Source organism: Hyposmocoma kahamanoa, unplaced genomic scaffold (genome assembly GCF_003589595.1).
Source record: "Hyposmocoma kahamanoa isolate Upper Pololo Valley unplaced genomic scaffold, ASM358959v1 270, whole genome shotgun sequence".
NCBI classification, from domain to species: Eukaryota; Metazoa; Arthropoda; class Insecta; order Lepidoptera; family Cosmopterigidae; genus Hyposmocoma; species Hyposmocoma kahamanoa.
Genome location: NW_020653770.1, coordinates 4,129,933 through 4,146,503, shown reverse-complemented (window position 1 = coordinate 4,146,503; position 16,571 = coordinate 4,129,933). Strand labels below are relative to the sequence as shown.

At 37.3% G+C, this 16,571-nt stretch overlaps 1 protein-coding gene across 2 annotated transcripts in view; it reads left to right on the top strand.

The window, feature by feature from the left end:
- LOC113229004 (protein CASC3-like) overlaps positions 1 to 16,133 on the top strand; it is a 29,038-nt gene extending 12,905 nt beyond the window's left edge. For both annotated transcript variants that reach the window (XM_026462475.1, XM_026462474.1), the window contains 11 exons: positions 1,197 to 1,445; positions 3,553 to 3,652; positions 4,067 to 4,295; positions 4,626 to 4,702; positions 5,991 to 6,179; positions 6,994 to 7,078; positions 7,777 to 7,844; positions 8,357 to 8,449; positions 9,193 to 9,341; positions 10,191 to 10,279; positions 15,808 to 16,133. In XM_026462475.1, coding sequence (XP_026318260.1) covers positions 1,197 to 1,445; positions 3,553 to 3,652; positions 4,067 to 4,295; positions 4,626 to 4,702; positions 5,991 to 6,179; positions 6,994 to 7,078; positions 7,777 to 7,844; positions 8,357 to 8,449; positions 9,193 to 9,341; positions 10,191 to 10,279; positions 15,808 to 16,127 — 1,648 coding nt within the window. In that variant the 3' untranslated portion in view covers positions 16,128 to 16,133. The remainder of the gene's footprint in view (positions 1 to 1,196; positions 1,446 to 3,552; positions 3,653 to 4,066; positions 4,296 to 4,625; positions 4,703 to 5,990; positions 6,180 to 6,993; positions 7,079 to 7,776; positions 7,845 to 8,356; positions 8,450 to 9,192; positions 9,342 to 10,190; positions 10,280 to 15,807) is intronic.
- Positions 16,134 to 16,571: the final 438 nt, after the last annotated feature.

The window sequence follows — 16,571 nt, the reverse complement described above, 5'->3', positions numbered from 1 at the left end:
CTTAAGACACTTCCAATGTTTTTTTCTTCTGTGATAATTCCTCTTTAATAAGAAATATGAAAAATCAGTTTTTTCCTTGTAATATTATTCAAATGTTGATCGTGAGCCAAAATCATTTTCTGAACTTTGTCAATAGATGGCGTAGTGTGCGTAGTGTGTTTTGCTAGTATGGGTAGATGGCATTAATCCTAAACAAAATAAAAGAATTACCCTTAAAAATCTACTTGATTTATTTGTTATAGTATAGTATAGCGTGTAGTAAAAATTGTCTCCGTGGCCGAACGGTTACCACAAATGTTTAACCAAACTGTACTTTGAAAAAACAATAACAAAATCCAGTTATTTTGCTACCTTCTCGTTTTACCATGTAGTCTATTTAACGATGTAGTCATTTCGATATCTAGTCGTTTTGCTACCCAGTCATTGTAAATTATAATCTTTTTATAGAGGGTTTTGCGATCTAGTCCTTACACTGGTCCTGATCACTGATACTGAGTCGGTATCATAATGACTATACCTTCATAGATAGAGTAGATTGTTTACATTTAGTTAAGTACCTAAACAAATGAACTATAGAAACCATTAGGTTTTTCTTGTAAAAACAAATTTCACATAGTCAATTGTTTAGTTGTCACAATTGACCATAAATATTATTTTTTTATGTAGATCGACTCAGTTTCTTGTTAGGATCATTTCATTGTATCGGAAGAAAAAAATCAGGACGGACGGCAGAAGTTGGTCAAATGTTATAAAATGTGCCAGACGCTATGCCTACTAAGCCACAGAACGGACCAGCGGACCTTAGGAATTTTTCTATGAGCTTGTTGCAGATCTTGCTTTTTGGTTTCTAACGAATTTTTATGTAGCGTCATCTTTGAAAAATTTGTCGGTTCGAAATTTTTTTTTATAAATAACGCACACACTCAACATAGCCCCGCACTAGGGAAACCCTGTGTCGCGGGTGCCATGGACACACACATAGACAACCACAAATTACACCCAAACTCACGAGAGAAATAAATGTAGGCCATACAAACATTTCTCCCGGCCCGGGAATCGAACCTGGGACCTCTGCGTGGCAGTCCGGCATGGTAACCGTTCGGCCACGGAGGCAGTTCGAATCCGCCCGGATCGAAGGATTTTTTTCTAAATGTTCGGCCTTTGTTATTGATAATTATATTTTTTTTTTCTTTTAGTAAGAAACGCGCTCCACGACCCCGTTCAAAATCCCAGCCATCCTCCATCGACTCCTCGGACCAAGGCTCTCAGCTGCGTCGCAATGCGTCTGTCAAAGCGACTAAAAACAAACAGCCGCCGCCGCGACAAAACATCGGCAATAAAAACGCGCCCAGAAGAGATCAGAGGAGAGATGTCAAAAAAGACGTTAAGGAGAAAATGCCGCCGATTGAAAATCTTACTATTACTTCTAGTACTTTAAATAATAGGTAAGTTTTTAATATCTAATATTGTATTATTTTAGTATTTAGTAGAGCTGCTTGTGAACGAGATCGTCCAGGGAAGTACTTCCACCTTACCTATTTCTGCCGTTAAGCAAAGTAAAAGGGTAACAAGTTTTGAATGCTCCAATGGCGGGCTTTACACGGGAAGAGAAAGGGAACACAATCGCGCACTCCAACACGCGCCAGTTTCACGCGGTCTATTCTGCCCTATTAGCCTTTACATGGACGCTCTTTCCGTAGGAACAAAAACAAACACGAGCCATCGCGCGTGAAAGAACGCTTAAAAAATTCCAAACAGGTAATCGCGCACGATTACGCGTGCAGGCTTTCCCGTGCGCGATTCTGTACGCTCCTGATCACGCGATACGGTGACTGTGTAAAGAAAGGGGGCTAATGAGCTCTATTTTACACAAAAAATTAAACATGTTTCTTTGTGTATGATACACCGTTCTTTTTCGTTTTTTTCCGTTTTTTTAGGAATATTCATCGAGTATACCGGGTGGAAATTTGTAATGACACCTGGAGGGAAAGTACTCTAAATACTGGAGATAGAAATTTTTACTTAAAGGAAACATTCCTTTATTTTTTAAAAGAAGTAAAACTGCATGCATAGATTTTCGAAAAATTTCTAGCAACACGCGGGAATAGTACCCGCTTTAATCTGAAAAAAATGCACCCTGCACTTTTATTGCGCCGATCGATACGGTTAATTATAAGAATGAAATCTCTCTCACAAAATTAATTAAATGAAAAACAAAAAACCATGAAATCTTAACATATTTTAATAAAACGAAAAAAATGGTAATGTAACTAATTAGTTGCTCGAAATGAGCTCCATTTTCTTGGATACACAAATTTAATCTTTTAACGAATTCATTTTGAGTAACTTTTAATAACGTGTTGTGATGAATTGTATTACAAATCGTACTCTGAACCTCAGCCTTCAATCAGTAATGATTTGGCAGAATAGTTTTTAAAACAAATTAAATGACATTTCGTCTCTATTTCAGATTATATACTCGATGGGAATATTACAAAAAACCTCCGCTAATTTAGTGTTTTCTTTGTAATAAGCATCCAAAATTTCCTGAAATTATAACGGTTTTGTTATAAATCGGTTTTCGCTATAATGAAAATTAGATTTTACGTTTAGTTGGAATTTCCAAATAGAAAATATCGATACATTTCTTATAGCTGTGACTAACAAACAGAGACTCAGTTATATTTTCATATTTATAATATTTGTATGTATAGGTATATCTGCACAACTCTTTATTATCTATTTAGTGACTTTTCCAGGGAAGGTTCGCGTTTTAGTTTATTTACATTAAAAAAATAGGTGCGTCTAAATAATGCCTATTCACTCCTCTTGAAAAGGCCAAAGTCATCATGACGGAACAAACCAACGTAAGGATAGTGGAAGGAAAAGGAATTATTGAACGATTCAAAATTTTTAGAAATCATGTTTTCACACCGTATACTAATCAGTGGATATCCTCAATTTTACTATATATTTTTTCCAAAATGATTGATTCAATACTTTCACTGTTATGCGGATTCAACCAAAGCCATTTGAGGTTGCAACAACTCTTAAATAGGTTAACTTCGGACATTTTTTGTGTGGTTTCTGTATTAGACCTGTCGTCAATTTGTTTGTAGGTCAATAACTATTAGCAAACATGAATTTTACTCCATTTGCAAAAGATTGAAATAGGCATTGACTTACAATTATATGGACGTCGGGTCCGCGCTAAAAAGTATCCGAACTTATATTTAAAATCGTATACAGAGCGTCATTCACGCTTTAGTCTTCGTTTGTTCGACTGACAGCGAAGTAAGCAAAATTAGACAGTACTGCGATAACATTACAATTTAAATTCAACGTTTTAGCTTTTTCATATTCCTTTACATGTCACTACGTTTAAATAGGTTGACTTGGGACATTTTTTTCGTGGTTTTTGTATTAGACCCGTCGTCCATTTATTTGTAAGTCAATGGAAATAGGGGTATATTTATTAGGCAATGATTTTATTGAAAATTCTCCCTATTAGTATTCTAGAGTTGATAATTTATTGTTATTTCTCATTTCTAGTGCAAGCCAACCACAACGCAAAGTGAACGCGGCTGTAGCCCAACAAAGACCAGTGCCTACAGAACAGGGGAAAAAGAAACCTCCGCCACCTCAAGCACAGGTCTGAACACAATATATGAACCATCAAAAGCTTTCTTTAGTAGCAGTAGAACTTCTCGTGATAGGGTTCGTCCAGTGAAGTACAATCACGTTACCTATTTCTACCACCAAGCAGTAACGTGAGCAATACTGTTTTCTGGCTTTGAAGGGTTAAGGGTGCTGGTGAAATTACAGGCACATGGGACTTGTCAACTTATGTCTCAGGGTGACGGGCGCAGTGGCACAGTGCCCCTCATATCTTTGCGATTTAAAGTTCTAAAGCTCTGAGTTCCATTGCGACTGTTATACCTTACCACCAGGTGCACGACTTGTTCATCCCGTCACTTAATATTATAAAAAAAGTGAAAATTGCGAATTGGACCAGCATCGTGATGCCTTAATAGAAGTTTTTCACCTATGTATTACCTCCTTTCAGCAACCACAACAGCAAAACAATGCAGCTCCTAACAAGTCGCCACCTCTAGAGCAGGCACCTCAAACGCAACAGCAGAAACCACCACCTCAAAATCAACCACCCGGCGAGCAGCGCGGTGGCAGCAAGCGCTACAGTAGTTTACGTCAACGACCGCTCGACACATATTCGCCGCAGCAACAGCAACAGCCACCGCCGCAACAACCTCAACAGCAGCATCGATATCATAGCGGTAAGTGACAGCATCAAACAAGTTGTGACTCTCCTTCGTGACTACGATAGTGGGATGACTATCCCACCTTTTTATCGTCTCTTTTTATCGTCTTTACAGGTTCCTAGCCACTTAATTTGAAAATTTTGAATCGTTCAATAATTCCTTTTCCTTCCACTATCCTTACGTTGGTTTGTTCCGTCATGATGACTTGGGCCTTTTCAAGACGGGTGTGAATAGGCATTATTTAGGTGCACCTATTTTTTTAATGAAAATAAACTAAAACGCGAACCTTACGTGGTACATACAAATGTTGATATTAATTGAAATTTGTGTGGGTTTTTTGCGCAGAATACACGGGAGGTGCGCCGGCGCAGCATCAGGGCAGCCCGGCGCCGCAGATGCACCCTCAGCAGATGATGCAGCAGGTACACGATACTTTCATTTATATGATTACTTTTATTTAGTTTTAAGCGTTACGAAACCAACCTAAACATATTTTTGGTATTGTTTGTAAATATAAAATAAAACGGACTTAATTTGAAATTCTAATTGAAAAATTGAAATTCAAACTCAACATTGGAGCTGAATCGGATATCCGGCAACTATCCTGTATCCGACTTATTTTTACTATCCGGATATCGGATAGTAGAACAATATCCGGCCGGATACCGGATGTTTTAAACTGAGAAAAATTAGTAATCAGTACGCCAAATAAATTTATTTATTGATTAAAGATCATAGTAAAAGGATAAACAGCAACTACAGGATCGTTGACAATCTGTTTATTAGTTGAAACTGAAAGAACTATGAAGTTAGATAACGTTATCTGTAAATTTAGTACTCAATTTTCAATAAAGGTAAATTATGATGGATGAAGTTGTTTTGCATTAAGCGGTAAAAGTTGGTTCTATTTATTTTCATAAATGAGATCAGGTACAGAGGACAATTTTTCACTGTAAACTCTTCTAACTTTGTAAAAATTTTATATGCTGCCTGACGACCAAATGAAGGGATCACGATCTATTTGAACCATCTTCAAATACAATGTGTAACATATCTGTAGTATTGAAATGTGCAAATTCAATTTTTTTTGGCAAATCTGGTATCAAGGCTTAGAAATTGTTAGATCACAAACAAATTAACGAAATTAAATTGAAACAAAATAGTAACGGGCGTATCAAGTGCTGGGCTTATACTAGAAATTTTAATATAGCCAGAGATTGCTATGCTAGAAAAATTACAATTAAGGTACATGGGACTTGTCAACTTATGTCTCAGGGTGACGGGCGCAGTGCCAATGCCTCTCAGATCTTTGCGATTTAAAGCTCAGAGTGGCACCGCAACTGGTATGGACAATTTTTAAAAACATTTTTCTGTTATGTATTTGTTTGTATTATCGAATAAATTAATAGTTTTTATAAAAACCAAGTGAACACAACAAAGCATCTCGTCAATATGAAAGTGCAATCGTTCACTAATCAATTAATCAATCACGGAGATGAGCGCTGTAAACCGGTCGCAACATGTTTACGGCAGCGGGTCAGGTATCCGGCGGCCGGATATCCGGCTATCGGCCTAGGTGTTCGCCGAATATCCGGTATCCGGCCAAATCACTATCCGTTTCACCTCTACTAAACATACACAGAGCATGCACAAGCAAAAGATAAATCAGAGTTACTTTCGCATTTATTAGTTTGGACAACATTCTTTCAGAGTCACCGTAGCGCCCCAGTGATTGCCCAACAGCACGGACCCTCACCGCCTCACCAGCAGCTACCGCCGCAGCAACTACAGCAACAGCAACTACCGCAACCGCAACTACCGCAACAGCAGTTACCGCAGCAACAGTTACCACAACAGCAATTGCAGCAACAGCAACTACCTCAGCAACATTCGCAACAGGTAAACTTAATCCTGATTTTACCATAACCTTAAAACAATGGAGTAAATTGCGGTCTTATATAATTTGTATTACGACTGATGTGTTAAAATGATATATTTATGCTCTTCCGTTTTGAAGACGTTTGATCACTGCATAATGAGGGTTCTTAAACTCGAGTACAGAGTTTATAATAGGTACGGGATTTTAAGACCGAATCATGTAATGATTGCATCCAATACTTTTTCTAAGAGTAAATAAAATAATGAAACGGAACCAATATTTAATGTATATCTTGTTAACAATCCATGACAACAAACGCAATTTTTTTATAAACAAATTTTAATCCATTTATTAGGGTAGGCGAAGGCTCCACCGTACAGCCACTTCATATATTTAGACGAAAGCTAAACAAATACTACAAAACAATAAACCTATATTTTAACTAATATTTTTTTTTTTAAGTTTGACTAGCGTCCTAATTGGTATTTTACTTTCACAGTAGAAGCGATTAAAGCAAAATTTCAGAGGTATAGCTACTCTTTTCTACACACTTAGTGCTAACAATGATTAAACAGAAACCAACACTGTCAAACCAGAAACAGAATCTTTTGAAAATTTGTTACATAGTATTACCAAGATATATTTATCAAGATAATTATGATATTTATCCCTTCGAACCATGTTATGAATACATGATCAAGCAAATCCAATATGCAGTTAATCTCGTCTCTATTTAAATTCGTAATAGTTTACCGCATGTGTACTGGTACTGTACATTCTCGTCTGTTAGATTGAGCTGATTTATTCTAATTCTTGTGTATTTCTTTGATCCAGGTGCGGCTAGGCATGATGGAGCAACAACCGCTGGTACCTCATTCCCATCATTCTATTCACAACATGCCACAGCCTCATACTATGGGTAAGATCTAGCAGTGTGTATGTAGTGTAAAAATATTTACAGGCGTTAACTGTTGTCAATTTTGTCGACATAAACACCCCCATATCAGGTTCGTCTTGTCACTCAAAATACAGCCAAGTACTTCATTTTTTTGTTAAGAAAATTACCCTTGCCTACTTAAATGCCTGCAGGATGTGTTCACAGACGCAGGCAAAATTTTAGTGGCATTTGTAAGCTACGAACATGAAATAGCGTAAGCATTTATTTTAATAGTTTTTGATCATATCAAATATTGTTTCAGAGGCGTTAATATATTAAACAAAAAATGCACAAATCGACTACGTAAAGTATAGTATGTCGAAATTGCCAAGTTTACAGGGGAGCGTTAAGTTTTGAATTCACTGAATAACACGTGACTTTTGCATAGAAATGCTAAAATTACATTGTAAAATGATAAAATAAATTGTGATTGTTCGTCTAACCGATATCTAGAATTTTATAACACTGGAGTGTGAGTTTTGCCCATTTCAGTGAAATCAAACCTTTAAAACGCTTCCCTGTAAACTTGGCAATTTCAACATACGATATTTTACGTAGGATGGGTCGAAATACGAAATAAATAAATTATAGAAAAATTGTAATCTCATACATTTTCTACTCGTTCAATCAAAATTTTGATTGATGCTGCAAATTAGTTTAATAGTTATATTTTATCCAAGTTTCAGGGCAGTTACCGCCTGGCCAACCTTATGCGCCGCCTGCAATGATGCCTGCGCAATATATGCAGGTAAATATCTGGTTATATGTTACTGATACAAGGATTGGACAATACAAAGAAAAATTCCATGATTTGATTGGCTCGAACTTACTGATTTGATTGGCTAACAACTCCCATATCTTTTCTACATAAGTTTTGATTATAGTGACCCTCCCTATCGATCTTTTGGTTATGCGAGAAGGACACTATAACCTTTGCGCGCGCAGGTTGTGGCTCTAAATCAGCCAGTATACAGGGTTCTGACAGACCGTTGTCACTGACATCTTCAGGTTCGCAAGAGGCTAATGCCTCGGGTGCACGTGCAGCACCCTCCCTATTTTCCAGATACATACCGGAGTTGTAAGCACGATCAGTCCCTGTTGCGCATTGCACAATTAACGTTTGCCTTAAGAGTCAACTAACGTTGATTCTAAAGTCGAAACAAGACTGTGACTCGCGTGTGTCTGAAGACTGTGTTTCGTATGTTGACGATGAAGGCAAAATATTAAATGATTAATTTTAATGCATTTCTAACCTTGCAGCAGGGCGGCAGCGGTGCGGTATTCGGCGGTGCCGCCATGTATGCGCAGCCGCCGGCGCCTTATCCACATCAGCTGTACCAGCATCATAATTACGTAAGTTCTCTTTTTGAGAATTTTCTATTGTTTATTTTTGAATCGATATATACAGATATATCTATGGGTGACTTGAGTCAGAAAAAAATATTTGAAAAAAAAGTCGTTCAATCCAAACAAGTACGTGATGGTTGTTGTGCGTGTAAACAGTTCATTGTTTATACATATGAATAAACAATGATAAAAAAAATATTTATGTAAATTAATTCCTTTTTATTATTAGTTAAAATATTTTTTATAAATGAAAAGCGTCAGCTTGTCTTTAAGACTGATGTGTGGTGATATATCATTACGTAATATTTTCGTGTGTAAATCCCTCCCAAGTAAAGAGCACTGGTGGCTCAATGTTAGAACGGTAGCTTGTAATTGAGATGGTCGACAGGTCGAATCTCTGTGAAGACATGTACCTATAACTTTAATTTGAGACTGAAAATCAGTGCTGGGAACGTATTGCGTTTTCCAGCAAATGCTGAGTTTGTGACCCTTTTGTTACCGCGTCTGGCGCCACACAAAGTATCTCTATTTCAACAGTTCTTCTTATTATTTGTGTGAATAGTTGGTGTTTCATTTTAATCAAATTTTTTGGTATATATATATTTTTTGCTTTGTTTGTGTTTTTGTTTTCTTTTGTGGTGAAGAAATGAATGTATTTTCTTGTCTTTTTCTATGTTAGTTTAGGGCTTATTTGGGCTAGTGAAGGGGCATGAGACGGGTTGTTGACCTTATGTTCGGGTGTTGCGCAGGCGACACAGGCGGGCGGCGTTACGTACTACAGCTGCGCGGAGCAGGACGTGGCCGTGGCGGCCCCCACCACCGCCCCCCGCCAGCCGCGCCGCCCCACCGCCGCCATCCCCATCGTACGGCCGCACCACGCGCACCTGCCGCAGGACAGGTCTCCATATCTCTATTATTCTCAACACCTGTTCACCCCCGATGCCAGCTGACATTATAATTAGGGGCTGTCTGAGGCTAAAATGAGTAGGCATTTTTAGACAGACTCTTACCGTCGTTTGTTACATCGTCGCTTAACTTCAGGTGAAATTGCAGCGAAGCGTGCGTTTATTTTTCACAAAAAAAACTTCTTAGTCAAGATGTTACTCAGCTATCCAAAGCGGCCGTTTCCTCAATCTCCTACTGGTAGGAGCACGAGGACTAATGTGTCCTTACGCTCCTACTGGTAGGACCAAAAGGATAAATATGTCCTCGTGCTCGTACTAATGTACTGTCAGTTATATTTATATCTAATTACAATTAAACGATTTAAAAAAAATACGATTACTTTCAGACCTAGAAACTGCGAGGCTGATTTTCTTTAGTTACTTCCATAGTTTATGACATATGGCATTTTGCTTTGGGGCTCTTGCCGAAAAAGAAGAATTTTTATACCGCGAACACGTGCTGTTAGGACAATTTACAATCTGGGCTCCTGGGGGCCTACCATAACCGTTCCAAAAACAATCTTATTTCAATGTAAGCTTATTATAATATTACTCATATTCGTACCATGACGAACATGTCAGCCTAGTAACGTATTATTGCTAAAGTAATTGAAAGAACGAATGTCTCAAATCTTTGTTTTTGGTATTTAACGACTTGCTCCATATGCACACTTGTATTAACCTTAAAAAAATGTAAGTAATAACAAATTGTATGCCCTGAAAATTTGTTTTCCGTCAATTGCGGCCATCAGTCATGTGTGGGATACTGTACTATTAACGTGTAATAATGATATTTTTTGTAGGCCAGCAAATTCATCTGAAAAGGACAATATTGACCGAATCGTGGAAAACATGTTCGTGAGGAAGCCTTGGCCAGCGACACACGGGGCTGGTAAGTTACTCGTTTTACATCTTATCTTATGTTTTCATTTCAATTGTTATTTTTCTTTGCCTTTATGTTTCTGTAGGTGAAAGGTAAAGTGCCTTAGGACCATATTTTGGAATTAAGATGTTTTTACAAACACTGCTTTGGGAATGTTAAAAACATCGAGTATATAACCAGAAATAGAGATGAAATAAGGGCCATACATTCCTGGTAACTTATCAGTGATACATCACTTATAAATATCAACTCTCATTTGCACTGAAATTACAAATTAGAAAACTGAAATAATACAGAGCCAACAATTGACCTGGTACGTCTCCGTATATTCCAAGAATATTCTGTATTTATTGTAATAGAGAAAATATCTCTAACAATGGCGTGCTGTTCCATTCGGTGGTGTGGGGAAATTCAAATTTTATCGGTAATTAAATATGTAATTTTGCAATTTTGGTCAATTATAGCAAAGCTCAAGTTAACTAGTCGATTTGAAGTGAAACAATTGACGACACCCGTCAATTGTTTCGAACTCGGGCTGGCCAATCGGAGCGCAGTTGTCACAGTAATGATATGGCAGAATAGTTTTCAAATAAATTAAATAACATTTCGTTTCTATTTCTGGTTATATATTCGATGGTTAAAAATCACGCAATGGTAACAGACCTTCAGTCCTGTTACGACAACAGGCCTGTTTTTTATTTAACATATTTTATTCGACCTTAAGATTAATTTTATGCGCCTATACTAAACACTAACTAGTATGATCCCTGTGACACTTCATTTGACGTTTATCATAGGGATGAGATAAAGTCGATAGATTTTTAGTGTATTCGATTTTTGGTTCTCTCTTAGAGCGGCGCTATGCAGTCGCTAATCGTCTATCTTTACACATGCGCGAGATTTTAAGCAGCGAAGCAAGTGCGCGACTGCATCTATACAAATGCACGATTGTATCACTACACTTGAGATTTACAGGCGATTGCGTCGATGCAATTGCGCGTTTGTATCGATGCAATCACGAGCTTGTATCGATGCAGTCGCGCGTTTGCGTCGCTGCTTGAAGTCGCCGTGGTAACCATTCTTATAGTTTTATATTCCTCACGTATACTGAACGATATGTGTAAAGTGTTTTGTTATTATAATGAAAGCGTTAAATATATACAAATATAATTCAAATGCTATTTCAATTGAGTAAATACTCAATACCTATATATTAATGATATAATAAATGTTTTTTGAAATTTACTAAATAGTAAATTTCAAAAAGCATTTATTATATCATTAATTTATAGGCTTAAAAAGTAAGAAAACTTTATATCGATATAACTCATCTCTAGCAAATGCAGCGTAATGAAGTAACCTTTGCAATTTTTTTTGCAATTGCTGCAAAAAATTAAAGAATTTTTGAAAAAATAAATGTCACGTATAAACAACATTGATGTGGTGTCATTTTTTATTTAATTCAATGTATTTGCTTAAACAAAAGCTATTCCTTTGTCTAATATACATATTTTTTAAATCTTAAAAATTATTTATGAAATACGTAAATTAGTGCACGTCGTTACAAGGTTACATTTATGGTGTAAATTAAAAAGAAAGAAAGAAGAAGAAAACAGTTTATTACACGCATATAAACAAAACAAAAGAGGAACAATAATAATAATAATAAAACTTCAAAATTAATCTTTTAGGCCCTGGGAGAGGCGAGAGTCTAAAATAAATTATGATTATAATAATAACAAAAAAAATATTATGAAATGTCACAGGGATCATCCTAGATTGTTTTTAGTATAATTAACCTTTCTACTGGGAATGAATTCAGCTGACCCGAATTTCCGCTTGCCTTGCCCCACACTAGTATCTTTCGAGTATCAGCGTCTTGCCAACGTACGCACAGTGTCAACACTACGTCGGAACAACGTCAGTGAGCGACTGCTCACTGTACCCAGCGTCGTGTGGACGTTGTGCGTGCGTTGGCAAGACGCTAGTGTGGGGGGTCTCTAATGTTGCCGACGACGTAACGCGTCTCAAGCGTGGACTTAGTGCCGAGGCACATTGGCTCAATGGTCCCCAATTCCTACTTACTGAGGATTGGCCAGCTTAGCCAGCTACTTTTCTTTAAAAAGTTCTGTAGTGAAAACTAGTAAGTGACACTAAAGGTTCTTTACTTCTTTACCTATAGATTTGTTTCTTTCTTTAACATTAAATCCGTAAAAAAAAACGTTTCCAATGTCTGCTTCAGTGGCCAAATGGTTATTAAACCTTTCTGCCACGCCGAGGTCCCGGGTTTGATTCCCGGGCCGGGAGAAATGTTTGTATGGCCTTCATTTATTTCTCTCATGAGTTTGGGTGTAATATGTGGTTTTCTATGTGTGTTTCCATTCACGACACAGGGTTTTCCTAGTGCGGAGCTAAAAAATGGAGTGTGGTAATCACAAAAACCCATAATCTCGATATTTATTGCATAATGCTCTGGCCACATAGAGGCGGCCGTGGTAGCGTTCCGGACGCGGGAATTTTTGTAATGTACGAGTTCATATGAACCCTTACACACACCGAAATAGAGGCGACGGTGGCCGCTTTTGTGCGGCCTGAGCATTATTGTTTAATCTGTTTCCAGTTAGTTAACACAAATGTCCTTTAACTAATCCTCTCTATATCCTAATGCCTTCATTCTAATTTCCTAATGAAGATCTCCTGTGGGCCCGCCTATCGTTCCAAGCCTGGTTGAATTCTCGCTTGAACAGTAGCAACTAAAAATAACAACCACGAAGACATTTTTGCAAGAATTAAGATAATTTCTTAGGAAGAAGTCCTGTTTAAGTTATAACTTTTATTTTTATGTTAGTTCGCTTTTCAATATTAATGTAGTTATCTAATGTAGATAGTATATGTGTGCTGAATTGCACAAACCAGCTTTATTTCAATCAGGGTTCGAAATTATTCAAAATATTTAAGTTCCTTGATAATTATTATAAGTAATTGTTATGATAATTATACGATAGAATATTTTTATTTTTTTTATCAAAATTGACAAATGGAGAGAAAACTAAATACACGTGAAGAAGAATGTTTGGGAAAACTATTTGGTCTGTTAATTTATTTTTGATATTGATATTTGACGATACGTCTCGGGTACAAACACATAGTACGACATTGCTAGGGATACTTGTGTTGTGTGCGTAGGAAGCTGCAGGACAGGAGAGACTCTTCAGTGAAGTGATTTATTTGACGTGCAATGAGGATATTTAATGCGAATCTTTTACATTTACTAAATTTGAAATACAATATGTCGACCGAAATATAATTGTGTGATGAAATGAACGATCGATGTGGTGTCGTCGATGAAAGATGAGAAAGTGCTTCCGGATTGTTTGAAACGACCGACCACGTCACCCGTCACGTCGCATCCGGCGTTGCTCGCTGCGTCCCCCCGCGGAGAGTAGAGAAATGTTCTTGTGGTGTCATCTTTGAATACACTTCTCTCGCCGCCATCAGGTGGCTTTGAAAACATAAATACAATTCATTTTATGATTATCAAGATAATCACTCTTTTTCTTCTTGGCGTGTCGACTCTGACGTTTATATTTGTGATGACCAGGACTGAGATAGCATTATCAGTGGCGTTGTACAGACCCTCGCGTGTGCAGGTGTAGGGACACTCAGGGAGGACAAAAGATGTGCCATTGTCTGGAGAGAGACACCACACGGACATGCGCTCTCCGAGCTGTAACCCCACCCGTGCATGCACTCCTTGCTTCGGCCGACTTGGGTCCTCAGCCTATTTAGGGACTTCCAAGTTTGCCAAGGTATATCATGCCCAGGAGGGAGGTGTTCCGACAGCGGGATGAGTGACACCTTGGGGTATCTCTCCTTCCAGAGACATATTCGGGCCTGCTCAGTTTCCCCGACCAGAGGGACTTATACTTCTTTAATGATTACCTTTGGATTACCGGCACGTGATGGTGTAATGGATGCCGCGGGTCATTCTCTTTTTAAGCGTTCCAGGAAGCTAGCCACGTCTCTACGGATATCCGGAGGGGCAACACCAGCCAACGGGGACAGGGGTTGGATTCGGACAGCCAGTAATATTTCGACATGTGTCATTTAGTGCTGTATTCACCAGGTGCGTGTGTGTTAAACGACTCCAGACTGGGCTGGCGTATTCGTCAGCCGAAAAGGGAAGGGCTAGTCCGGTCGTTCGCAAAGTTTGTGGCGGAGCTCCCCACTTACAAGATATAAGGCGGCGCAGGAGGTTGTTCCGAGTGGTCACTTTCTGCTTGGTGTTAACGCAGTGCTGTTTATAGGTTAAGGCTCTATCCAAGGTAATACCGAGGTATTTTGGAGTGGAGCAGGGGGCAATCGGAACATCCCTCCATCATTGTCATAATTATCAAAAGAATAATCTATCATAAACTTCGAACCCTGATTTTAATAGTCTATTAAGGGTGAACCCTACTTTACAGCACGCTTCAGTATAGCGTCTGTTTTATATGAAGTATCGTCAGCACGCCTAAAAATTTCGTGCTGATGAAATCTTATACAAATTAGGCGTTTTGTATAGACGCGGTGCTAAAGCGTGCTGACGAGTGAAGTCCAACGCGTGACTAACGCGCTGCTTTTACTTCGATACAATAAAAACAGTACTGTGGATAATGGCATGATTAAAAAAGTTCTTTTTTGCAACCGGCTGAGATATATAGACCGTGTATTTGTTGTCAAAATCTATTTTCTTAAATAAACAATTAAACTTTTTAACCGACTTTTCTGCTGACTACTGACTGAATTCTACTGTATGTTTTTTTGTATGTAAGTATGTTACGCGATAACTCCGTGTGAACAAAAAACATTTGTGAACCGATTTTGTTGATTCTTTTTTGTTGGAATGAGGTCCCAGGTGTCCAATTTTAATTTGAAATAAAATTTGAATAATATTCCACCTCTAAGGGTGGAAAACTAGGGGTTGAATGACGTTTTTAGTACTCAGTAAAATATAAATTTCAACTTTTTAACCATTAACGAAAGTTACTCTACATAAAAGTAATAAATTATGTACAGATAGAAACTGAACCTAGTTTAAAAAGTGTAACTAGAGCAACAAATGACGATAATATTGCATATGTTGTTCATACTTTTTATTAAAAAAAAGAAAAGTAGTTGTATTTTAATTGTCGTTTTATCTATTACAAAATAACTTTAAAAAATGCATTTATTTAAATTATTATTTTGCCATTAAATATAGCGGACATTTTTGTTATTTTGTAATTATCTAAAAATACTTAAAAGCAATGCATTGCCGGTAAAATTAAACACTAAACGTATCTCGGAAGATAGAATTTACATTTAATTTTTGTCCGGTGCATCCGATGCAGTGTAAATATTACCTTATCGCTTTGCGATTGGGCCGAATTGCCTACAACGATTAAATTGTAATTAAAACGATGGATTGTAGAATACAGTACTATTTGTTTTACATATGTATTGTAGTTTCAGTTAAATTTTAAGTACAATATCTAAGACCTATTCATCTCTTGCAGACGCATCGAAAGAGAAATCTGAAACACGAAACTCGCAAGAACCTCAAAGCAAAGAATCATCACAACCCAACAGCTTGACATCGAGTTCTATATCCACTGATTCCAAACCATCTGAGATTGAAAAAGAATCAAAAGAAGAATCTAAAGAACAAAAAGAGAACAGCGTCGAAAAAGAATTAAAAGAGAAAGAGTTCAAAGAGAAAGAATTAAAAGAAGTAGAATTAAAAGAAAAAGAGTTAAATGAAAGAGAATTAAATGAAAAAGAAAGTAAAGAAAATGAGCAAAGTGTAGAACAAGAAAGTATATCGACAGATGCCTGACTGGTAAGAATATACCTGTACCAAAGAAGTCAGACGAAATATTTTACGAGGTAAACGTTCTTTTTTATAATATAAAAAATGATTGTGGTTTGCATTTTTTTGTGGTAATTTCAATACTGTTTTTTAATTATTTATTCTTGACAAATAGAGTAGCCATCTTGTTTATTGAAGACCGCGGCCATTTTGTATTTTTACAAATTGTGTTAGTTTAAATAATGCGAAAGAACTCTATGGCATTGATTTTTCTTCTTTCCGACTTAGTTACTATGCCGGTCATACCATGGTTTTTCTGTCTACCTTTTGACAAAGTTTTCTTTGCATTAAACTTTAAAAAAGAAGCATTATAGGACAGAAGATCGAAGAAAAGTTCCCTTCGCCACCAACTGACTGGTTCCCTGAACGCTATAACTTGGGTCTTTTCCATCCGATGCTTTTTGAGATGAA